Below are 25456 nucleotides of genomic sequence, written 5' to 3' on the forward strand. Positions count from 1 at the left end.
ACTGGTTATACCGCAAGAAGTGAAATGAATGTATGAATGTATGTCCTGACATCCAGCTTGATTAAAAATGTGAAGTAGAGGAGTAAGAACGTGGGAGAAAGCTGTAGTTAGTCATTGCTTCCCTCTCCCCCTGACCCAAGGAAAACTTGGCTAATTAGGACCATGTCTTAATGAGGAGCTTCCCATATTTCAGAAAAGTGACCTGACTATGGTTTTGCAATGGTGTTGTCATTTCTTAGTGTTTTGTATATGTTTATAGGCATTTGATACACTGGCTAATTTGGGGCGTTAGCTAGGATTGGAAAAATAACGATGTGTATGAATTGTTACAAGGTAAGTTCAGTGTAGTATTAGGAGAAAGGTTGAACTGGAAAGGCTTTCCAGTTTAACCACTGCATTAAGTTACCTAATCCCCTCTTAGAGCCTACCACTGAGGGAAATTCCAGACCTCCCCAGATGAACATGCTGGGAATGGTTAATGTGGAGTTGGCTCTGCTTCAGAGTAGGAAGATGAGTTAGAAGGGTTCGCTGTCAGTTCTGTTTATTTATATTTGCTATAGCTGATACTAAACAAGACATTGGAGGGTTTTTTTGGTCATTGATCTTTTTAGGACTTTTAAGGCCTTGGATGAACGTATTTAGTTGAGGTGAATCCTGAATAATTAAAATATATTTGAATATTTGGCCAAGCGATAGTTCAGTGCTTTTGGGACTGAAATCATCTTACAAAGCTTTCTGTACCTGTTTTAAAAGTGAGTTTCGGAGTGTGTGGGGGGTCACCTTTTATTTATGTTCTAAGATTTGCTTCAGCCAAAGCAAAAGCAGAATGATTGTGATGAAGACTGGGGCTAAGTCTGTATTAAAGTGTGAATGTTCAACCCATTTCTGTGGGGTGAACCCCGCTGGAAGGATTCATATTCAGTCACATGCAATCAATTATCTTGCATCATATCTAGAATTAGTTCATATTGTCTAATTATTGCAATAATGATTTTGATCTCTTCATTCTGAAGTATTGCAAGGAATATTTCACCAAGACAGCAAACAAGTCCTGCTTAAGCTCCCAGCTACACAAATGTACCTACTTGAAAAGTAGTGGCCAAGCTTGCGTTTATGAAGTGGGAATCAAAAAGCATCAGTGCTCTGATACACTGGATGGTGAATGTATAGGAAGATGGAATGAGTTTTTACTTACTTTTTTGTGGATCGTTTCTGACAGCTGAAGTCTCCATGTGAAGCTGGGGGAAAACTAAAATTCAGTAGAAGTGAGGGTTTGACACAGTATTTTACAACTCAAGTGAAATGATGGCATTGAATTTTGTGCAGTATTAGAGAAAAGGGTAGAGTTCCCACAAAGCAAGAATAGCTGTGATTGAATTAGGTGTGGTCTCAACAGTGTCAAGTCTACAAAGAAGTAATTGCTAGAGTGAATGATATTTTAGCTTTTGGGTATATTATAATCTTGATGACTTCAGATCTTCGGTAGAAGAGAAATCAAGAACCTAAGAAACCTGTTCAGTTTGGTTTCTTAAGCTTCTGCTGTGTTTAGGACTGTGCTGTTAAAAATCTTAGGTGCAAAGCATTTATTTAGTTGTTATGTAGCATGTACATAAAAGATAGTTGTTAATTTTCCAGAAGGCACACTGCCTTCTGAGGAGAGAAGAAATTCTGATAATAGCTTTTATTTTAGTTCAGTTTTTGACTGCTGGTGGGTTGATTTTGGTTACTATTTAGGAATTGCTTGAAGAAGACTTGCTGGTGGTTAGTCCTAATGCAAATCAGGCCATTAAAACTTAATATACGTGACAGGCCAAGTTTCAGTCATTGGCTGGGTAATTCCGGTGGTGCCATTTGTGTTTCTTTAAGTGCCTGTTACATGAGTATCAATTTTCCTAATTTCTAATTGAGAATTAGAAACATAAGAGGGCTAGTCTGCCTTTTACAGCTGACATGAGCGTTAGAGGTGCACCATTCAAAACCCAACTGAATTAAAAACTAGGCAGTCACAGATGTTTTCAAAGGAAAGCAGTGCTGGTATTCTGGCACTGTGCAGATAACATTGCTGCTTCTTAAACTCCTTGTTCAGTTTTCAGTCTCTTTGTGGTTTTCTGTGGCTCAAACCATGAGTTTTTTCATCTGTCTTTACAAAAACAGTATCTACCTCTTTCATAGAGTTTTGAGTTCCTGTGAAGCATCCTTATGGAGTTCAGGTTTAATCCAGGTGTGCTTACTGCATTAATTGATGGAGATATTTGGATGGCATCTTTATTAAAAAATAAAAATCTATGTGTATAGAAAAGGAGCTCGTAACTTAGACTTATGTGCTTTACGACATTAAATTTCGTACTTGTAACGGTACATTCTGTGTTCAAGCATCTTAAATTCATTAGCTGAGATTAAAAAAAAAAAACCCAGTCTGCTAAGAACAGTAATGATGTGTTTAAAAGTTTAAGTAATTTTTTTTCTCCATTTCTTTTGTCCCATGTTTTAAATTTAGGATGCTAAGAGATTTCTCTGACATATACTAATCATACAGTCTAACTGCAGGCATCTAGGCTTGATAGAGAATCAATTTAGCAAAGTGAATGTCTTATTCCAACTTATTGAGATGTTTAGGTTGGATAGTAAAGCTAGACTTGCTCTATTATCTGTAAATAGTAATTTTTTTTCTCCTCATAGATGAATATTTTCTGCCCAGGAACTTTAATTAAAGCTAATCAAGAGCCTCTATTGATGTTTGATTTCCACTGTCCAAAATATAAGCAAATATATAAGGTCACAGGTACAATTAAATGTAGGTACAAAACAACACCATGCAGATTATATCACTTATTCTTTTTACTGTGCTTAGGTATAAATTTTTATTAGTTTTTCATACATCGTTCCCACCTCAGATCCTGAAACACATTTCAGTGTTGAATACAAATCTTGCTGTAATTCTAGATGCTTGCTTCAGTCGCTGGAACTTAAGAACCAAAATAACTGCTACAAGCAAATTGGAATAAGTTGTAAAAGTTTGGGTGATGTAATGCAAGGGATTAGCATATAAGTATATATCCTAAAAATGTAAGTGTATATCATAAAGGTATTTACCTATGTAATATGACTTTTTCAGGGTCTCTTGACAACAGGAGTAGAATTCGAATCTCTTCCTGCAGCTCTTTCTCTACCTGCGGAATCTGGTCTCTACCCAGTAACTCTTGTTGGTGTTCCTCAAACTACTGGACAGATCACTGTCAATGGTAAGGGAAGTCTTTAGTCATTCTCTTCCTAGCAAAAAAACCAGTGTTTTACATCTCCGTGGATTACGTCAGTTTGTATGAGACATATATATTTGCCACTCTGAGTTCTCCTCAGTAAGTAAAAGAAAAAACAAAACAAAAAAAGAAATCTGTTTTCTATACTAGATTTCATAAAAACATAGCCTGAAAAATCACTTGGTTGTAACAGCAGTAATGAACACATACTTACAATATCTCACGTGTGAGAGGAAAAGGATAATGAACTCAAATTCCCTTTATTAATCATTTGGAAAGCTTCTGAGGAGGATTACTTGAACTTTTTCAAGAGAATGCAGAAGATAATCTTGCAGTTTGTTTTTCTTAATTAATCGTGTTCATGTAAGATTACAGAAATTTTTGCAGATTGCTTCTGTGGAAACAATTTAGCCAATGTGTGTAGTCTGTTGCAGTTGAGATATCATTTCATTAATAAGCCTAAATAAAATGGTGTTTGTAGTAAGTAAAAAGAATTAAAGAGCTTTTGTAGAAGACGACCAGATCAGTCTCCTACAAAAGGAGGTATATGTGAAGACGGTAGATTCAAGAAGTAGTAGGACTGAATCATCTTACCAACACGCAATTTTAGGTACGTGTTCCTGGAATACAGAGTTACAGGAAAAGAACCTTTTTAATAAAGCTCAACACCAAAAGAAGATGGCTTTGAACTTGAAGAAACTCTGTTCTCACTGAATTTTTCTTAAGTGCTTTTCTGTCTGCTCATAAAATGGTTCTTCATTTGATTTTTTTTTTTTCCCCAGAAGCTATTTCAGTAAATACAGAATAGCATCAAAGCATTCAGAACATTTGTGCTGTAGTTGTCTGCTTTTAGTTTCACATACTAAAAATGTATTGCAAGTAGAGGAGTTGATTTCTGTACTTGGCGGCTGTTTGTGTGTCAATGTATCAATTTTTCCTTCAGATATAGTTTGTATATATTGCCTTGTAAGGAATCAATGTAGAGGTACGTTCCTACTAAATTGAACTTTTAGAGGATAAGCGGTGGTCTTCTATGGCAGGTGTCTGTGTGTGTATGCATGTATGCCTACATACTTTTTCTTTTCCTAATTCACTTCCTTTAGGATTCTTTTCTCCTTCGCTTCTAGGTACAGTTGAGACTCTTTCCTATGAACATTTTTTAGAGGAAATAGGGAACTGTTAACATATGTTGAAGGGTAACAAGTTTTATGTGCACCAGTGGATTAAGTGATGTAGTATAAAATGATGGTCTCTATGCTATGACTTGTGATGTTGATCTTGTAAAGGATTCTACAGAACTTACCGCAGCGTGTGGTAGAAACCATGAACTCGTTATTTTTTTTTTAATTTACATGTCACAGATACGAAGGCATACATGTGTGTTGTTTGTATGTTGTCATGTAGTTATAAATGTTATTTAGGGGGGTCGAAAACCTTTTACATATTTTGTGTCCTGAGAAGATTCTTCTGCAGAGAAGGTGGTGGTTTGGGTAGCAAAAATACTGCAAGATCTGACTAGCAAGCTTAGTACTTTTAGACCTTTCAGAGAACAAAAATTGACAACATGCTGGTGGTTTCTTCTAAAAATCAGGTTACCATACTTCAGTTTTTGGAGTCTTCAGTGATTGCCTTCTGGACAATCTGCCAGGAGTGAAGACCAATGGCTGTACTGTTGAAGTCATTCCAGCTTTGCCAAGGCTGCAGATCAGTACTTCCCTTCCAAGGTGAGAAACTGAATTAAATGATGATTTTATTTGGTCATATTTTAAGTGTTAGTCACACGCTAAATAAAAACGCTTTCATCTGAGTATCTGATCAGTGCTTTAGTAAAACAAGACAAACTATATCTGTGCTATTTACTTTAGAATATAAATCTAAGTTTTTTGTTTTACTGCTTGAAACCTTGAATTTTCATAGAAAATATTTTGAGATTTAATTAACTGGGGGAGTGTAATGGTTATTCATTATTAAAGTCATAGTTTTAAAAGACTGAATCCTTTACAGGCTAAATGTTCATAAAATCTTGAAGTAAAGAGGTAATCCATAGAATAGCGTAGGTTGGAAAGGGCAGCTCTGGAGGTCATCTGGCCCAGGATCTTGCTCAAAGCAGGACCAGCTTTGACAAGTGATATGACTTAAATGTTAGATCAGGTTGCCCAGGGCATGATCTAGTTAAGTTTTAATTATCTCCATGAGTGGCGTTTCCATCACCTCTGGGGGAAATCGGTTCCAAAGTCCGACCGCACTCACAAGAGTTAAAATCACCCCCTCCTCTTTTTTTCAAACTGAGCAAACGCAGCTCTTTGAACCTGTCCTCCTATGTCAGGTGCTCTAGCCTCCTAATCATTTTGATAACCCTCTTCTGGACTTGCTCCAATATATCAGTATTTCTGTTGTTCAGGAGGGGCCCAACCTTGATACCGTACTACAGAAACAATATGTTTAAGAGGTACTGGAAGAATCAACTAAAATAACTTCCTTATACACTCACCAAAAGGGACACAGTAGTAGTGTGCGTTTTTTGCGTGGGGTTTTTTGAGCTTTTTTTGGGGGGGAAGAATGTGGCTAATTCCATGATTTTAGAGACAGCTGGTAAGACACTGATTCAATTCCATTTTTGGAACTTCAAGGTTCAAGAGCATTTACATACTGAGCTGCGCATTCATCACTGTATTTCAGAGTCTTGCCATCCATCTACCATTCTGCAAATAGCTGTAAAACTATGGAGTTTCAGTTTTCTTCTTCTTCTTCTTTTTTTTTTTTTTTTTTTAATAATGTTCCTTTTAGCTATGGATCAGGAAAGAGCCTTTTGTTACTTACTGCCTTGATAGCTCAAGTACCACAGGGATTGTTCTGTTGATTGGAAGGTCTCAGCTCCATTTATGATCCTTAGTAGGATGATCATCAGTATCCTATGACACAAAGAGAGATATATGTGTGTATGCATATATGTAATATTTTTTTTTATTGTATTCTTCAGTATGGTTTACTTAGTAAAGCAAAGGAACCAGTTTGGTTCTGGTTTTTCCATACTAAATTCTGCTTTTTAATGTGGAATGGGCTGTGTTGATGGCACTGTATTATAAAGATATAAAAGTAATATCCTGATGAAGACAGCAAAATAATAAAATGCTGCAATTGAGTTATATTTGGTAAATTCCCTATAAAAATTCTGCTAGATATGGAGTCTGTGTGGTTTAGCTGTAATCAAAATTAAGATTGGCTAGTGAAAGTTATGAATATATTAAAGAAGGTGATGGGTTTGAAATACAGAGGGAATTGCAAATATTCTTAAATGAGCGTAATATCTGCTCTTTTTGGATATATGTTCAGCTGATAAGATGTTCTTTGTATATTGGTGTGTATTTACTTTTTCATTGGTGTTAAATTTACCCTTAGTTTCTTCAGATGCTTTAGATTCAGTACTCAGTTTCAGTTCCTGTAACACTGGGAATTCAGACGCACTCCTGGCTCCCTTGCCGTATGCCAGCGAGGTCTCTGTTTACCATCGCTGACTCCTTCTCCCAGCCTCCGTGATACCAGCAAATTGCCTCATGCGACTCCAGTCAACAGCGTTTTGTCCTTTGGGCTCTCGGGAGGATGATGTACTTTTAAAAGACATGGTGAAGAAATGAAACAAAGAATGTTCTTAATTTAGAGACAGCAAGATAAAATCCGAATCCGATTTCTATCCTTGCATCTTGCTGATTTGCTTTACCTTTACATTTTTGCGTTGACACCCATCTTACCAGCATTTGAGGTGGAGCTCTATTCTTGAGAGAGAGTCTTCCTGACAGAACACATTAGTTTTTATAGCTGATTGTCTTTGGAACCTTCTACTGGAGCTGAGCTGGACTTTTCTTTATTTTTCACCAAATTTATTTGTTTTTGAAGTATTTGAGATAATCTTGATACTGTATTTATTGTAGGTGAAACTGCTGGTATGTAAGAAAAGGTTTGTTTAAAAGGTCAAAGAAATATAGCTGTTTATAATTTCTTCAACAGTTGATTGATCTAGTAGTAATTTTGGGGTGATACTCATATTGACAAGAATAACTCCAGGCCTTTCTAGGCATACCATAATGTTTTGCTAGAACTGTAATTTTTTTTTTTTTATTGATCCGTGTTATAGAAGGTCAATTTTAATAAGCTCACTTTAGCAGGAGCTGTAATGAAGCTTGCTGTGGGTTGAGAATTACTTTGTTAGTATATATTTTCATCATTATATTTATTTATAATTATGCATAAATTTATATGTATCATATAAACAGTATATAAAAATATTACACCACTGACTAAAATGGTCTTGAAGGAAAAAGCCTATACATTAAGAAAATTGAGGGAAGAAAATGACAAATTTACAAATAAAATAATGAAAGATATCTAATGTGGATGAACTTGGAAAAATATCAGTCATTTCCACAAGACCCAGAAATTTTTGAAGCTGCATGCCAGTGTGCCAGGTATTATAGGTTGCTTGCTTGATGAGTACTTTCTAATATACTGAAATAATTGTGCAATACTGCTATGCTCAAAATCTTGTTTATGGGCAAAGAGGAATCTATAAAGCTAAGAATTTACTGTTTGTATCTTAACAGTCCAATACAGGAATCATTATTAATGCAGATGCAGTTATTACAGAAGAAAGAAAAAGAAAGAGAGAAAAATACTCTATACAGAAGAATCACTAATAAATACACTTAAAAATGTTATACCCCCACTTCCTATTTTCTACCTGTTATCCTGGTGTCATGCTCACCCTCCCCCTGCTCCTTTGGGTCCCAAGATTGGCCTTTTCAGTCTCGCGGTACAGTGAGCTGTCAGCATCTGGAGACCTTCACCGAGAGGAATATGATGTTGATGGTTCCCCCTGCCTAGAAAACACTTGAGGCCATTTTTGTTTGTCCTGTTGCTACAGGCCTTGGTAAAAAGCCTCTCTGCACCTTTCTTATAAGCCCCCTTTAAGTACTGAAAGGCTGCAGTAAGGTCTCCCTGGAGCCTTCTCTTCTCCAGGCTGAACAACCCCAGCTCTTTCAGCCTTTCCTCACAGCAGAGGTGCTCCAGCCCTCTGACCATTTTTGTGGCCTCCTCTGGAGCTGCTCCAACAGGTCCATGGGTCGTTCTTGTGCTGGGGACGCCCGAGCTGGACTCAGTACTCCAGGTTCAATACTCCAGGTGGGGTCTCATGAGATTGGAGCAGCGGGGCAGAAGCACCTCCCTCGACCTGCTGGCCACGCTGCTTTTGGTGCAGCCCAGGATACAGCTGGCTTTCTGGGCTGCAAGCACCAATTGCCAGCTCGTATCTAATTTTTCATCTACCAATATCCCCATGACAAGCCTCAGTCCTGAGGTCTCACAAGTTCAGAGCAAAGCTGATGGCTACACAGTACTTAAACAAGAACTGAGATGGTTTTTAATTTAAGAAGCTGTATTACAGAAAAGGATGTGTAAGCTAAATTAGCTTGGGCTCAGGTTTCAGATGTACATTTATACAGTAATTGAAAGTACCATTTGTTTGTTTTGTTAATATGCAATTCCCTGATACTTTTGTTTAAATACGAGGGAAGAAATTTCTTCTTTCCTGTCACTCCAAATGCCAAACATCCAAGTGTTGCAATGATAACAATACATGACAGTACATTTTAGATGATCAAAAAATATGTGTTTTAAGTACTTGTTGCCATAGATGCGTTCTGAAAGACTAAAATCTGCTCTTGTTTGTGGAGGCTGCTTATCTTGTGCTAAGGAGGAAGGATAGGATGGAAAGGAAGGATAGCAGAAATACCTGCCAAAAGAAGTTACTGAACCTGGGTTTCCCAACAGATTTATCGGTCATTAATCTCACTAGCTTTTGCCCTTGTATCCTTGATCCCTTCTGACTACTTTGCATTAGCATGAAAAATACAATTGGAAATTGAAGCTCTGCCCATCTGTCTTGTTCTGCAATCCTTCTTCCCTCATTCATGTTTGTTTATGTTTCCTGTTTTACCTTTCACAAAGTGAATTTCTTCCAGGATCCACTCCCACGAGGTTTATGCCCTCTGCTGTCCACTAAAACTGCATTCTCTGAACTCTTGTATTCTTCCTAGCCAAGGTCAAGGTTACCGCTCCGTTCTCCTTTATCCATGATGTGTTGTCATAGCATTGTGCATATCTCCTATTTTAATAACTGACTGGTTTGACACATTTGTTACTTTAAAATGAAACGCTTGACACTCATTTAAATAAATTCTCATGTTTCCGAAGCTTTAGATACCCATGCATTTTCTCTAGCACATACAACTCGTAGAATAATTTTTGTTTCCTAAGTTATTTTTACAATATATTGCTGTACTAAGGACATCCTACCTCATATTTCAGATACTGTTTATGATCCCTTAAGAAAACAGTTTCTGGGTGAACAGCTGCATAAACTAGTTAGTGCTGCTTGTCTGTCATTAAGGGTGTTTCTGTCTTCATTCCACGTACATCGTATGTTGGTGGAGTCTGGGAATGCCTAACAGTGTCAGATAATGTAGCCTCACTTGTGAGTACGAAGGTTTCATCTCTTCTGAAGTTTCTTCTGCCGGTTAACTTTATTCTCGCTTTTGTGATTTTTACGGGCTGATGAGAGAGCAGTATGGACTTCAGGATCTCGCAGAAGACTTTCACCCTGGTTTCTTTTATGTGGCGCTGAACTTCTTATTCTCCTCAGTTGTATTTTTTATTCTTTTTGTTTTACATTCAGCTCTTGATACTCATTGTTACTCAACCCTATTGTTCAAACACTTGGTAGATCAGATACCACTTTTTTCAAGTTTGCTCATTCTAATGATCTGTTCTTGCTTTTTTGCTCTTTTCCCTTTCTTACTTTTTTTGCAGCAATTTTTAACAAGCTTTCACCGTTAGGAATATGTATTTTATATTGTTTGAAATCTGACTTGTCTTACAGATAAAATACTAATGTTTATCCTCCATGGTTATGAAAAATGACCCTGGCTAAAATGAGAATGGAAAATGATATCGAATATCTTCAAGATTGCAGAGCAGTAGTTTCTGAGTCTTCAAAGAATAGTTAATAGAGTATAATAACTTAGACAGGCTTTTAACATGTTTATCGTAATATTTTGTTTGTCGATGTGTCACATTTTGTAGGTCTGCTCATACACTTCAGCCTTCTTCAGGGGATGAGATCTCCACTAACGTGTCTGTCCAGCTTTACAATGGAGAGACCCAGCAGCTTATCATTAAGTTAGAAAATATTGGAACAGAACCATTGGAGAAACTAGAGGTCACAGCGAAAACAGTCAACACTAAGGGTGTGTATGCTGATTTATATTTAGAAATAATAATGATCACTTTTTCTCTGATAAAAGGGGAACTAGTTGTGTTATACTTCTTTTAGGTCAATTTAGAATAAATATCATAATCCCTGTTAAGGCACTGGAATCATTCAGTTTGATTTTATTGTAGGAATATAGAAATGAAAGAGAATGTAAGAAAAAAAAAATGTAGAAAGTAAATGAAAGAAATGGTGGGACCATCTGGGTGTCAAAGAGTCACCTGCTTTTTGGAAATCTAGATTTCATTTTAATTTTATTTGAAAAGAAAAACAAACAAACTGGTGCAATAACTAGTAAAAAGCAAAAATCTCGGGTCTAAATTATTTTCTCCTTATGTCTAAATAAACTGATTAGTTAGTTAAATAAATTACCATTAGCAGTAATGTTGTCCTACTTGAGGGAGTGGAAGTAAATAAGCCTACCTCTATCTCACTCAGTGAGCAATAAGAAAAAAATGGGATAGAAGACTTTAAAAAACAAGGCAATAAATAAGCTATTGTGAGTTAAAAGAATAATTGAAGGTATGGAAGAAATATGATACGTCTCCTGCTTCCAGTTATTTCTCCTAAAATACTCTGTACATATTAGTATTAAAAAGTAGTCTGATAGGTGCATCTTGGTTTTGTTTTGTGATGTGTTTTATCATTTTTGGTTTGTCCTCTGAGGCATCATTAAGAAAATGATATTAACAGAAGAACTGCAGATGACAAGCAAGATGATCTTTCCTTACAATAGAAATACCTTATTTTATTGCAGTTCTTATTCTGTCAGAGTATTAAAATGCAATGTGATACCTGGTGATTTTTGTTCATTTCAGTTTTCGAGCTCATGATTTTTTTTTTTTTAAGAGTATCCTCTTCTCTGCAACCTGAGAGAACAGGAGTTGCCAGTCATCCAAGAATAGATTTTCTGTCTGAGACTTGTTACCAAGAATAATGTTAGAAGCTGAAATGTATGATGACTTACTGTTTTTATTTCAGTAATTCCAGCCTGTTCCTACTGTGCTAGGTGCTGTATGTATGCAATGGAGAGACCAAATACAGCGTGCATATTAAATGGTGACGTTTACGTAATTAAATGGTGGAATATACGGGCCTCTGAATCAGATGTTAACCAGACTCTTAGTACATAACATTACACAGTTAATTGGTTCAAAATTTTGAAAAAGAGACTCTTGTCAACTTTAAATTCATCATGAGCTCTCAGTTACAACTTTTGTTAATAACAGTGGGGAAAAAGGAGAAAAGTTGATACACTCAGCTAGGAGTTCAGCAAAACTTTAATTTTACTTCATCCTTCATTTTCTTTATGGAAATTTTTTATCATGAACCCTCTTTGTGTATTTGACAGTCTCTTAGATGTTATTAAGCATGATAATAATTGTCTTTATCAGAAAAAGGAAAATTTCTTATAAGTAACTTATAAATGTGTGTACTGAAAAAAATGCAACACTTAAATCGACATTTAGGAAAAATAGAAATGAGAGCGAGTTTTGAGAGGCACCGAATGATATTTGTTCTGAACCATGCCATCAGAATCATAGAATCATAGACGTTTACATGGGCAGGGAAATCGTCTTATCCAACCTTCTTTTGAAAGCAAAGCTTTGGATTAGGCTACCCGGGGTCCTGTCAAGAGAGTCTTCAGTTTCTTGCGTTGTCTCACAGAACCGAAATGCACCCCTGTTTTTGGAACTGTGTGCTCCAGATGAGCCATGTTATTGGAGGAAAATACATACTTAAATGACTTTTTACATGACTGTCTGCTGTGGGTACGACGGAAAGCGCTGAAAAACGCTATCCATGGCAAAAGAACTAATGGTCCGCATTAAGTGTGTAATAATTCTGTTACTTCAAATGTGACTGCGCATAGGTCTGGCAAAGGATGGACCTTTGCTTTTTTTAATGGACTCTCTTCCATTTTAGTTATCACAAATTGATATAAATGCGTAGGGATGGACTCATGGTACAGCATGACAGGGGATTCTGGTGATCAACAGGGAACTAAATATTTGTCATGTCAGCAGCTCAGTTTGGTCAGTGAATACTACATGCATGGAAATAATGTGGATACGATGTTAAACCATCTCTAATAGCAACACAACTCTTGACTTGGTATTATATATCAAGTTGAGAGCATATGCAGACACTTATGAACTATCTGTAGCGCATGAAGAAGTTGTCTCTTGGATGTTCTTTACTACTCCTCAGCTGAAACGTGCCTGCGATTTGAACTGCTCAAGGTCTCCTTGAAAGCTGTTAGGCATCTCCATCTGCCATGACCACAGCTTGTCTGTCAACTTGGGAGCCCATGAGAAGTTGTTGTCCAATTTCAGCCAAATACAAAGAGCTTTCAATCATCCTTGGTTTCACCTGACTTGCTTTGGTTCTTTTAGTCTTGGCAGTTGCTCGTAAATCTTTTGCAGCTGCTGCGTACATGCCTGTCTGACTTCTATTTCTTTACCTTCTGTGTCTGGGGCCACAACTTTTAGCACAAAGACGAATGCTGTAAATGGCAACCATTCTCATTTTTTGGTGTAGATTCCTGGATGGGATTAGCTGTTGCAGTGCAGCCACCTGATCTCCCTCCTCCATTACATTAGCTATAGCCAGTCACTTTTCTTGAGAAAGCCCACTTTGAGGTTGTTTTCAATGGTGTCTTGTTAATGAGAACCTCTGGAGATCAGACTTTCAAACTTGCCTGCCTTTACTTCCCCTCTTCTGTTTCTTCCAGGTGCAGCTCTTTAGCTTTTCCACTCTGGCCCTCAGATAATTTCAGAGCAGAAATTGCAGCTCACCCTGTGCAGTTCATAAAGGACATCACAGGGTTTTTGAGTCCTTCAGCAGCCACGCGTTATAGAACAGATCCTGAGGCAAATCAGCAAAAGGAACTTGTCATGCTGCCACAATAAACGTGTCTGTCATGTCTTTTCGTGTCTCATTGCACCCCTCTGTCTACCAGGCTGTGGTATCTGTAGGTTGGACATCACATGTATACTGCCAAGGTCAACTCTGTGTCACCTCATACTGTCCCTCACTAGGTCAGATAGTCTAATACTTTTTTTTAGAACGATGACATGTGCAAAGGGGGATGCCTTTCCATCCTTTGTCTCCAGTCAGCTCTTGTCAGAGGCTTGTTATGCCTCAGTGGGGGGGTGCGCTCTAAAAGCTTTGATAACCCAACTATTTGATCCACTCGGGGGCAAATGTGACACTGATGTTCTCAAACCTGAGGCGCTGAGAAGAGCGTGCCAGACGTTCTTACCAGCCTCACAGGCTATTAGGCTCTCGTAGTGAGCACCAGCTGCACACACTGAATGAACTTGGATGATGAAGGAAAACCTCACTGATCTTTCTTGGAAGTGATTGACCTCTGGAATTTAAACATAGAGAAATAGATTCACCTGTCTAGCTGTAGTCTTCCCATGGTCTTTGACCACATCTGCTTGCAGTCTCAGCTGTTTAGCTGAGTGAAGAATCTACTCTGAGGTCCAGGTAACCCATTTTAAGAAGTGTGAATATCCTGGAATAGATCTATTTACCTTTTTTTCCCAAACAAAACTGTAAAGTCTTTCACATTGGAGTTGGGTTATGTTCCATAGAGAATTGTGAATGCAGGCAGGCTTTTCTCCAGTTAGTGTAACCATCTTGTGAAGGTCGGACAACGAGGAGTGTTGGTAATCCAGCCCCAGTCTATCTGCCATGGTTTTACTATCCGGGTTTCTCAGCTCAAGTCTCTTCCTCTCTGCCCGCACGGGCTGACTGAAATCATGATTTTGTATGATTCTTACTAACTCTTTTTTCGACTCATAGGATAAATGTCAAATGGTTCATGATTTTAGAGCTTTTTTCCCCCCTCATTTTAGGGATACTTGCTAATTGCCTAGAGGAAACTCTGCTAGATACATTTACATTGTAGAGAACATAACAAGTTCTGCAAGTTCATTTCTATCTACCAGGTCTGAATTCAAAATATTATGGATTGTCTCCTCAATTCCAAAGAGGCTGTTTTTCCCCAGTCTCAAAGGAAAATTAATAATAATATCGGTACACTGCCTACGACCTGATGAACTATTAGTGCTTTTAACCCTGTAATTGTAGTGTGCACACCCCACAGTTCCTCATTTTAAAAAAAGGTGGCGGATACTCTGCAGTGCTAAATACGCAGCTTTCATTTTTACTAGAATCTCATGCACTTGGAGGAGTTAAGCTGTATGAATGCCAATGCCTATGCATTTAGAACTGATAGTTACTTTGAGGTCCTCTGTATTCTGCTAGGAATATATACTTCAGCTGGCGAGGCAGCAAGAATCTGACGTGCAGGTTACCACAGAAGTCTGAAGAGCTCTGTTACGTTGAAGCACATCGGACTTCTGTCTTCAGCTGTCTGATCGTACTTGCACTTAGTGCACGTTTGTGCACGTTGAATGCAGAGACGTGGAGTATTCTGGTCTTATCCTTCTGTGCTAGTTGGAAACTGCTCTTGCGTTTGTATTTCCTTTCAACTGCTCAGCATGAGAAGCAGCAGCTGTTTTGGTTATGTCCTACCCAGAATTGACCTTTCAGCTGTAATCTGTTACGCTTTTCTTTCTACTTTGTTTTTTTTTTGTCCTTACCTTTAAACTCTTTCCCCCAGTTGTCCAGGTGTTTTAATTAAATTGTAGTGTTGCTAGCGTCTCACTGGGCCTCCAGGCTGAACTGCATCTTTTTATCCTCTTGTGGTTTTTTTTACAAATCTGTCTTTGTCAGGAATCCACAACTGTGCTCAGAACACTATTCCATGTATATACAGTTTCTCTGATGCTTTAAATTAACTTTTCAATTTTGAGGCTATCTGCAGTTCATAATGCTATCACTAATAGAGGATTCAGTCCTATCCTGTCCCATTCTCCCACAGAACGACAAAGACACAAGAATTTAGGAAATGTCCTACTAGGGCTGATGATCCATCTAGCTAAGTAGTCACAGGACATTAGGGGTTGCTGCTTAGGGAGAGCATGCAAGTCTCACCGCTGTCGCGGTGTTTCTGTCGTGCTTGCGCAGCATCCGTAGTTGCTGCCCATACGTACTCCTTTTTAAGTAGCCCTTTGTGGACTTGCGCCTGAATTTGCCTAATCCCATTCTGAAGCTGCTGATACCGCTTACCTCTGCAGCCTTCTGTAGCTGTATCTACTCTGTATGGATTCCAGAAGTTCACTACCAGCTGGGTAGGGAAGTGCTGTATCTGTTTTAACCTGATCTCCTACTAGTTTTATCAAGTTTTCATACCAGGGAATTTAGCGAACAACTGTTCTGCATTCACTTTATCTGCCATCTTTGTAATTTTTGTGAACTGCAGCCATCTTCCCCTACTCAGCCTTTTGTTCAAACTGAAGGGTCCCAGCATTTTCTAATCTCTGCTCACATGGCAGCTGCTCCACCCCCTTCATCATTTTATTTACCCTTCTTTGGACTGTCTCTAGCTCTAGTATGTCCTCCTTGCAGTACAGAGACCACAGCTGCCCACAACACTTAGGATGTGAGCGCACCAAGGTTTTATGCAGTGGCAAAATGCCTCCCTTTGACTTGCTCTCAGTACCCGTTCTAATGAGGACCTATGTTTTGTTGCGGTGGTTTGGTTTTTTTTGTTTGTTTGTTTGTTTTGTTTTGTTTTTGTTTCTGTTGCTGTTCACAAGGCTGTTGATTCCAGAGGACCATCAATGGTGACTCTAGGGTTTCTTTCTGGAGTTGTAACTGCCAGGTCCAAGTTCAACATACCAGGCATGGCTCATATCCCGCCCTCCTGAGGTGCATTATTTTACCTTTATGGATGTTGAAGTCCGTCTTTTTGCATGCTCACTTGATTTTGTGAGGTTTTTTTGAGTTTCTTGCCTTTGACATTACTACTTCCCTCAACGATTTTGAAATCTAGTCAAGATAAACTCTCTGGAAATGAATCTGATCAAGTGATAAATGTAATTTGCAGAACAATTTAATGCTGATAGCTGTAAACATTGTTACTGAAAGAAATGTCCTTGTCTACACTGTTGTTCTATAAAGCATTCTATCGAGAGGAAAAAAGACATTAAAATCTTGGTAGCTCATAAATTCTATACCTTTGCAATCTATGCAATTGAGATATTAATGTTCAAATATACCAAATACTAAATACATATTGCTAGTCTAACTTGGATTTGTTCCTATTTAAGTTAAGTAATTCTTAAATTCATCATTTTATGGTTTTGTTTGTGGCCTGGTTATCTTTAAGAGCAACTAATTTTGAGAAAAACGGTAGGAGTCCTAATACCTGTTGTTCTATACAACAGCATGAATTTGTGAGGTGGGAAGGTCAAAACAGATTATGGCTTCTCATAATGATTTTAATAGCCATGTAAAGTTAGATACCCAAACAAAGAGTTAAATTATTTCAGTAGAGAATTTTGTAGATGTGCTTACATTAAAGTAAACCATTTGTGCATCTGTTGAAAGAGATTAAATTAGGAAAATGAGAAAGATAGCAAAAAGCCAGATTTACCTGGGAACTCAAGATTGAAAAGAATTGAGGAATTGAGGTTCTTGTGATCTCAAAAGACTTGCTTTTCTATCGAGTTTCTCTGTGCAAAATGCCAGTGTGGATTTTTTTCTTTGGCAGACCTCAAAATCTGTTAAGAGTTAGATTGCATTAGGGTAACCCACAGTTAGATTGTGGGTAAGCTATTATATGATATTTGTTATGATATTAGTGAGGTAGTATCCAGTAAAATGATAAAACAAGTTACTAATTCAAACTCTTGACTAAAAGCTGCTTGTAACTTCAGTTGTTTGCGAAACAAATTTTGGACTCTAGAAACAAAGGAATGCAGGCTTGCCCAAAATAAGACTCTCTCCCGTTGAACTGAAAGGTCTGAAGCCCCACGCCATAGTATAATTCACTGTAATAATAACTACTGAACGAGGTGAAGAAAACATTATTAAACTATAAACCAGTGTCAGGTAAATACAAACTAGATTTTTCTCTACAGTTTAACTTTTAGCTGGAGCATTTAGACCTTGTCTTGTAATTATAGGTGTTAAATTAGAGAGTATCTGCAAGGGCTGTTCTCACTCGGAAAGTCTTTTCATTCATATCTTCAAATAAGTCTCCTACTTAATGAAAATACATTTTGGAAACCATTTTTTCATTAAACTGAAGATACACTCAGGTGCTTGGGGTACGTCATTCTTCTTTGCTTACACTGAGGAAAAACATCCCTTTGGCATTTTTTGGTTTTACTTATCAGAAAAAGGGTATAGAGATTGCTGCACTTCAGCTACTTCTTTTCTCGAAAATAGAAGAAAATCAGAACAGTGATATGGTTATAGCTAAATCATTAGATGAGGTGGAGGTGACTTTAAGGAAACAATTATTAGGAGGATTTTTTATTTTTACCTCATCTTTGTTCTTATGAAGAAGTCTATAATATTGATTTGATGTGGAAGGACACAAGACAACAATTGATGGTCTGTGAGAAAAATACATCTCGGGCAAAGCAGTTATTGTTTAGGTAGAAGTTAATCGAAAAATATTCACCTTTTTTTCCTTCCCTAGATGCAGTTATTTCTGTGCAAATCAACAAAGTTTGGACTGGAATTCTAATTACTTTTTTTTGAAGGATCCTTATTTCCAGATTGTAGCTGTTGAAGCAGTCTTCCCACCCCGTTTTCTCACACATGGATCCTTTGATGATGGTTTTGGAAAGGCTCTGCAACGGCAATATGCTAACTTGGTCTTAAATGCAGTAGCCTGGTACGAAGTAGAGATGAACTGTGTGACTTTCAGTGGTCCCTGTGCTGTGCAAGCAGTGCTCCAATGGTGCTTAAATGAGCCTTTAGAAGAAGTCTTCAGTGTACTTTGGAGATAGTATGCATTGCTACAATAAATTAAATATATTTTTAGGATTCTGCCAGTCAAACCAACATGTTTATTTAATGTATTAATAGACTTTTCTGCAGTGTTTAACATTGTATGGTCCTGCAAATATTAATGAATTTATGGATGTGGTGGGTTGACCCCAGCCAGGACCGAAGCCCCCACCCGGTTGCTCACTCTCTCCCCCCATCCACTCCCCCTGTGCGGTGGGGAAGAGAATTGGAAGGGCAAAAGTGAGAAAACGCATAGGTAGAGATAAAGATTGTTTAATAAGCAAAGGAAAGAGGAAGGAAAAAACAAAACAAAATGACATTTTATGGTGTGGGACATCCCTTTGGTCAGTCTGGCTCAGCTGTCCTGGTTGTGTTGCCTTCTAGCTTCTTGCCCACTGCTGGCCTCCTCACTGGCGAGGCAGAGTGGGAAAAGAGAAAGCCTTGATGGCGTGCAGGTCCTGCGCAGCAAGAGCCAAAAAGCTGGTGCGTTATCAACACTGCTTTAGTCACAAATCCAAAACAGAGCACCATCCAGGCTGCTATGGAGAAAATGAACTCCATCTCAGCCAAACCCTGTACAATGGATTAGAAGTGAAGCACTGAGAGATTAAGTGTTTGTTTGCGTCGTGTCGTCCCCCCCCCGCCCACTCAGGGATCCTTCATGAAGTGCATAAAAGAAATAAGATACTAGCAGATATTTCTTGTGTCTATTTAGTATCTGAAAAAAGATTAATTCAGGAAGAGGTCACTATGTTATTGCACCATTCTAGTATGTAACAACCTTTTCTGTCATTCTAAAAAAAATATTTTGTCTTACGTAGAGTTATTAATATCACTTTTTTGATTGCTTTTGCTGAAGGTACTTAAATGTCCATGCCTCTAGCTTTTGGCATACTTCAGAGCTTGAAATAACACATAACTAACTCACCCTTCGTCCTGAAGTGGACTTAGCCCTCTGCTCCTCTCTATTTCAGGATGGATCTTTTGATGTTACTGGAGTACTAAGGAGACTGAATAACTGGATAAAGTTATCTCAATGTATGGATCAGATGCCCTATCTCATATGGACCAATCATACATAATTTAGGAAACAAATATCTTTTAACACAAACTAATCCGGTCTGGCAGCATTCTTAATGTTTGGGTCTTGTATGCTTCATGCTTCTCAGTTTTAACACAGGACTTCATTTTATAAAAAATTGAAAGCCAGTAGTCTTCCTAGCCTTCTCTGTTGCTCAGTACTTAACGAAATAATAATGTTACAGGTACTTCAGAACTGTAACGGATTTATTTTGGCGTAAGATTTTAATGAAATGTTTTTTGCATTCATGTGACATTGCCTGAGTTGAAGTCTGTATGATTCAAAACTGTATGAACTTTTAGGTCCCCTTCAGGCTGTATTCAAAGTGTATATTTAACGCTGCCTATTGGGAATTTTTTTTTTGTGGTAGTGGTCATCTTCACTTAAATTCAAATTTTGAGCTTTGTGATCTACATGCTTCCAGGTCAATGTCAGTAACATCTCTAGTATCTTTCTAGTGTGACATTAACTTTTAATGCCTTAATTGTAAATATTTTGGAATTTAAACGGAAGATGACAAATCAGCTAATAGTCTCTACAACAGTTACAAACTTAAACTTCATTAACACAGGGGTTATGCTCATGAAATATTTACTTATTTTAATACAGAGAAGCTGTATGGGGACTTCTTGAGTTGGAAGCTAGAAGATACCCTCTCCCAGTTTCCTCTCAAACCTGGAAAGATTGCAACATTTACTGTAAACATTAAAGTGAAGCTGGACTTTTCATGCCAAGAAAACCTTCTGCAAGATCTCAGTGATGGTGAGTTTTTAATTTCTCCTTGCTTCCGAGGGTCGTATGTACTTCTGAGAAACACTTATCCAATTGTGCCATTCGTTTTCCAATACAGTGTGTGATGTGGCTGTGTATTTTCATGTTTGTGTCTTGTAATGCAAAGACAACCGTTCAGCGAGCCGTATGGGTTGAAGACTGAATTTTTGTGACAACTACGGGCATCGTAGTCTGACCAGACTTCCCCATCATGAGATCTTGCCCGGCTGTCTTTTTAAACTTTTCTTGACAGAGAGTGTTTTTGATGTGTCTCTTTGTACCCTTATCTTATGAAGATAAAGAAAAATAGTTCGCAAACATCAGTGGTTTTAAAGAGAAATAACGTTAAGTTGATCATTTAGTTATCCAATGTTGTAGAATTCTTAATCGTGGCTGACTGCAGTTTTGCCAGAAGTGACATACTGCAATGTAGGGCATAATCCCCCTAATATTTGTACCATAGAGAAAGTTTCATGTGCCTAAGGTCATTGTTTCTTTTGAATAAAAAAAAAAACCAAACAATGTTTGCTTGTATTAGAATTATCTGGAATTACAAGTACCAGATACTGGTAATAAGGATTTCCTTTTTATAATAAACACACACTCTCACTGGAGTATTTGCTATACTCTGTATTTTTTCAATTGCCTGATATGTTTACACTGATTAAATTAACTTGACAAAACAAGATATTCCTCTATTTAAAAAAAAAAAAAAGTATCATTATTATTTGGACTGTTTCCCAGGATCCAGTTGCAGGTATGCATTATCAGTAAAATTAATCTTTAAAAAAATAAATATTTTCAGTATAGAAAAAATACAACAAAATTACATGCATAGTTTATTCAAGCTGAATAGGACTGTTTTCTGTTAGTTACCTTGCAAATGCATTTAGACAGAAATTATATGAATTGTTAGGAAAGACGAAGAGACCTCTTTGTTTTTTAAGCGCCCCTGGTGTAAAATACATAAATTATAGGAATATTTTAGGATTGAACTGCACAAAACTCATAGTGTTGCTACATTAAGGATTACTTTAGAACTTTTTCAAAAAGCTGGTAGTAGAGGAGACCACACCCTGATATTATTGTGAAAACACAGCTGCCAGGGAATTGAGGTTTTGAGAAATGCCCTTGATTGATGGGAAATGTAATTCCGTGCAGCGCAAATTTGTGCTATAAATTCACAGAACTGGAGGGGCTGGGGAGCAGATCCGACGCTAACGGAAGGATGATTTTACTGTTTCAGGAGCAGATGATACTGCATTACTTACAGATCCCTGAACTCTTGGTCCTCATGTACCCCGTAGCTGACCCCTTTTTCCATGGAAATTCCAATGCTTATTGCTTGCTTATTTTGTAAGAACTTTTATTAGATCATATTTATTAGATCATTCAACTCATTATCCATTACATTGTAGGGAAAGGGTATAGGCCAGCTGATTCAAAATTCAAATTGAACTTTGGGAAGTTAGATTTTATTTGTTGACAGATTAACATTGATAGGAAAGAAATCAGAGGCATGGAAATGAGAAGGAACTTGATCAATGTAATCCATGTAACTTGAAAAATAATTATGAAAGTCAATATTTTAAAAGCTAGGCATTACTGTCTTTAGTGCCAGTTCTGTTGATTTCGTTTTTGTAACTTCCAAATATATATATAAAAATATATATATATATATATATATATATACACACATATATATGATTTCCTTCATTTGCCCTGTCTTCAAAAAGCTTTAAAGGCACTCTGAAGCTGCACTAGCAGTTTTTCAGATGAAATAACATACAAACAAAATATTCTGTAGAAGGGGAAGATATCATACTTGCTTCTCAGTATTGACATAGAGCAGCTGTGGGATAGTGGATTTAGGCCTCTGTTTTTTTTTCACCTGTATCTACTATTGGATCCACATAAGAACAAAATCTTGGAACAACATTTTTACCTTGTTATTTCTGCTTACAGCTTCTTTGAAAGGTTGTGTAGCTGAAGCCTGGAAGCAATTCAACCTTTCCTCGTTCAGTGATGATAAAGGAGTAGAATCAGTTAGTGTTTCTTTAGGACTTCAGTATCTTTGGGTGCTATGTACTGTGCATACTTTGAAAGTATTATTAGAGATGCTAAGTACATTGACGTTTTTACTTGCTACTTTAATTTTTTTATATTGCTTTTAACTTTACAAATACTGTACTTTCTAAAGAGGCAGGTAAGATCCTGATGTGAAGAACAGTAAAGAGCTAGAAAAATCGATGGCAACTATGACATGACTTTTAATCATACGGTAGCTATGGTACCTTTTTCTTTTGAAGACCAGATTTACAATGATGATCAAAATACTTCTGTCTTTTAAAAGTAATGCCCTTAGCAGGGCATCTGTTACTTTGATCTGCTTTCATTTGCTGCTGAAATCGTTTCCTCTTACGCTGTTCGTAATAAGGACGTAGTACAGAAAGGATAAATTACAGATGTTTCTGATGATATACTTATCCAATTGGAAAGTAAACTAAGTTATCCATCAAAATTGCTGATCTCATTCTTGTGCGTTGATGGTATACTGTCTCGTAAGGGAAAATGTTAGATGTTCCTCTAGATTAAAGGAAGCAAACCCACATGAGTGGCTGTGCAGGATCAGATCAATGACCATCTAGTCCAATATCCTGGCTGTGATAGCGGCTAAGAGCAGATGCCCGTGGGAGAATATAGGGACAATCATGAACACATGTGCTACTTTCCTTTAGGCTTTTGGGCTCCAACTGTTATTAGCTGAGGAGCTTCCAGAGCCTGATAAGGTTTCGCTGGTTTTAGGCATCGTTAGCTATCTTTAGTGGGCTTCTCATTCATAAAATTCTTCCTTCTCTTCGTCAGCACTGTACACCATGCTGCAACAAGAAGAATCATAGCTAAATTACTTTTAGCAGCTTTGCACTTACTGATGGTGTCCTTCTGATATTACCTGGTATTGCAAGAAACGGCTAACAGTACATCTCCTAAACATCGTACCTACACCCATGATTTTATACATTTCCTCATGTTATCGCCACAGTGGTCTCTTTCGCAGACTGAAGATTTCTCACTGGCTTAGTTGTCCCTGTTATGGGAACAGTGCCATCCATTGATCAGCCTTGCTGTCCCTTTTGAACCCTTTCAGTTCTGTACGTTTGAGGTGGGCTGTGCACACTATTTGAAAGGTGATCTATATACTTCTGTAGAGACCTAATGATGCTCTTTATTTTGTTTTATATTACTTTCCTTATAATAATGCAATAACGCACAACTTGTCATTCGCTTTTTTGACTGTTGCTGAACACGGAGTACATAGATTCATGAATCAGTGAACCATAGCTCCAGGATCTTGCTCCTGAACAGTAATGATACGCTGAGAGCCTCCTATTTCACGTATAAGTTTAGGGCTGTTTTTTTCCATTTATTTGTACTGAATTTCATGTGACGTTTTATTGCCCAGTCGCGAAGTTTTGTAATGTCCTAGCTGTGATGTCAGGAACATGCCATTCCGTCTGTGTTGTACAGGCTTCCATGCTGGGAATTGGGTTTATGCAAGTACAGCCTAACAACATGCCAGTTAACGTTGCAGAAGAATGCGCATCCTATTAAAGCATGTCATTTAGGGTTCTTGTCACAATCTGGATTGCCTTGGTTTATTATCTTTGGAATGAATTACTTTGCAAACACTTTGAATGGCTGGGCAGGTGTTCTAGAGACACTTCGTTAATTAGGATTAAGATCAGGCTTATGTCTTGAAGGCAGCTGACTAAGATTTAGGGGTTCCCTGTAGGGGATCTGTTTGGTGCAAATGCGGATGAAGTTTTGTATCTACTGTCCCTCAGCTGGGTGGTTCAAGGTTCCTTCTACATACGTTCTTGGTTCTCTGGTCAGGAAAGTCAGCGTGTGTACTTAATTTGTTTCTAAGGTTGTTGCACGAGGTAAGACAGGAGGAAGCACTCTATCTGCTTGGTACAGCCAGGCTTAAGGAGCAGTAAGATCTCTGCCACCTGTTAAATCAAAGAGGTCAATGGGATGCTCACATTATGAGTGTAATGAATTCCCCTTCCCAGTCATTATGCTTTAATTTCTGAAATCTAGTATTTCCCTTATGCTAAATGGGAAAAGAACAATAGCTGCTCTTTCTGGATTGCGTTGTAAATGGTAACTTGATAGTGGGAAGCAGTCTTTTAAAAAAGCTTCTGCTACATGGGGATAATGTTTTGCATAGTTAATGCATTAACCTACAATGGGTACTTCATTATGTAAAATGTTAGTGTTCATTCATTCTGTGTATAGGGAACCTAAAGACAGGTGTGAGAATATTTAAATTCATTAACTCATCAAAGGAACTAATTAATTACATGCTAAGAGACAAGCAAATCTATGCCTTAAGTCTCTCCTTCCCTACTCTGGCAGAGAAAAGGTTGCAGCGAAATAACAGCATATTTCTAAAAGCAGTGATCTTGAATATTTTTTAATATTGGTATGCAAGACCATTGTATGTTCCATACTCACTTTGTTGCTTTTCTGCTTAAACGGCTAGATTTTATCTACTTAAAATGTTCCTACACTTACATAGCATATAGACAATATATTTCTTTGTTAGAAAGATACCTGGCTTTGAATTTAAATGTAGTCTTGACAGGTCTTCTGAAAAACTAAGTAGCCTAGAGGACTGTATTAGGATAATTGTATTGCTGCTGCTGCTGATGGAAGTCCTCAGAGGTATTTCAGTGTGATCATTTACATGTTACTATGCTTGGTTGCCTTTATTCCATTTAATCATGCAGAATATTTTTTCAAAGTGACTTCATTTCTAAGAAGTTTTTTGTCTCTGCAGTTTGAAGATGTCAGTTTTCATTTTGGTTGCACTGTTAATCTGAGTAAATGAGTGTTTTCTGGTTATTTTGTTTGTTTGTTTTTTGTTATAAACTAAAAATGCTTCTGTGTCCTCTATAAATTCATCACCGTGTTACTTTAGAAATATTTTTAATTTTTTGAGAACTTTTCTTACAGAGTTCTTGAATTCCAGCTTTAGTGCCTACAGAAGATAAGGTGCCTTTTTTCCTCTTCCAACTGCCTTTTAATCTAGATAACTAATCTTGTCTCATAATTTGACAGATACAGGGTGGGCTTTTTTAA

General features: G+C 37.5%; 1 protein-coding gene across 4 annotated transcripts in view; it reads left to right on the forward strand.

Annotated features, from left to right (window-relative positions):
- Window positions 1-25456, forward strand: part of TRAPPC9 (trafficking protein particle complex subunit 9) — a 518256-nt gene that overhangs the window by 80269 nt on the left and 412531 nt on the right. For all 4 annotated transcript variants that reach the window (XM_082318004.1, XM_082318003.1, XM_082318001.1 and 1 more), the window contains exons 13-16: window positions 3116-3242; window positions 4849-4981; window positions 10392-10555; window positions 20150-20302. In XM_082318004.1, the coding sequence (XP_082174130.1) occupies window positions 3116-3242; window positions 4849-4981; window positions 10392-10555; window positions 20150-20302 (577 nt within the window). The remainder of the gene's footprint in view (window positions 1-3115; window positions 3243-4848; window positions 4982-10391; window positions 10556-20149; window positions 20303-25456) is intronic.

The sequence above is a fragment of the Platalea leucorodia genome (assembly GCF_965183815.1).
Source record: "Platalea leucorodia genome assembly, chromosome: 1".
NCBI classification, from domain to species: domain Eukaryota; kingdom Metazoa; phylum Chordata; class Aves; order Pelecaniformes; family Threskiornithidae; genus Platalea; species Platalea leucorodia.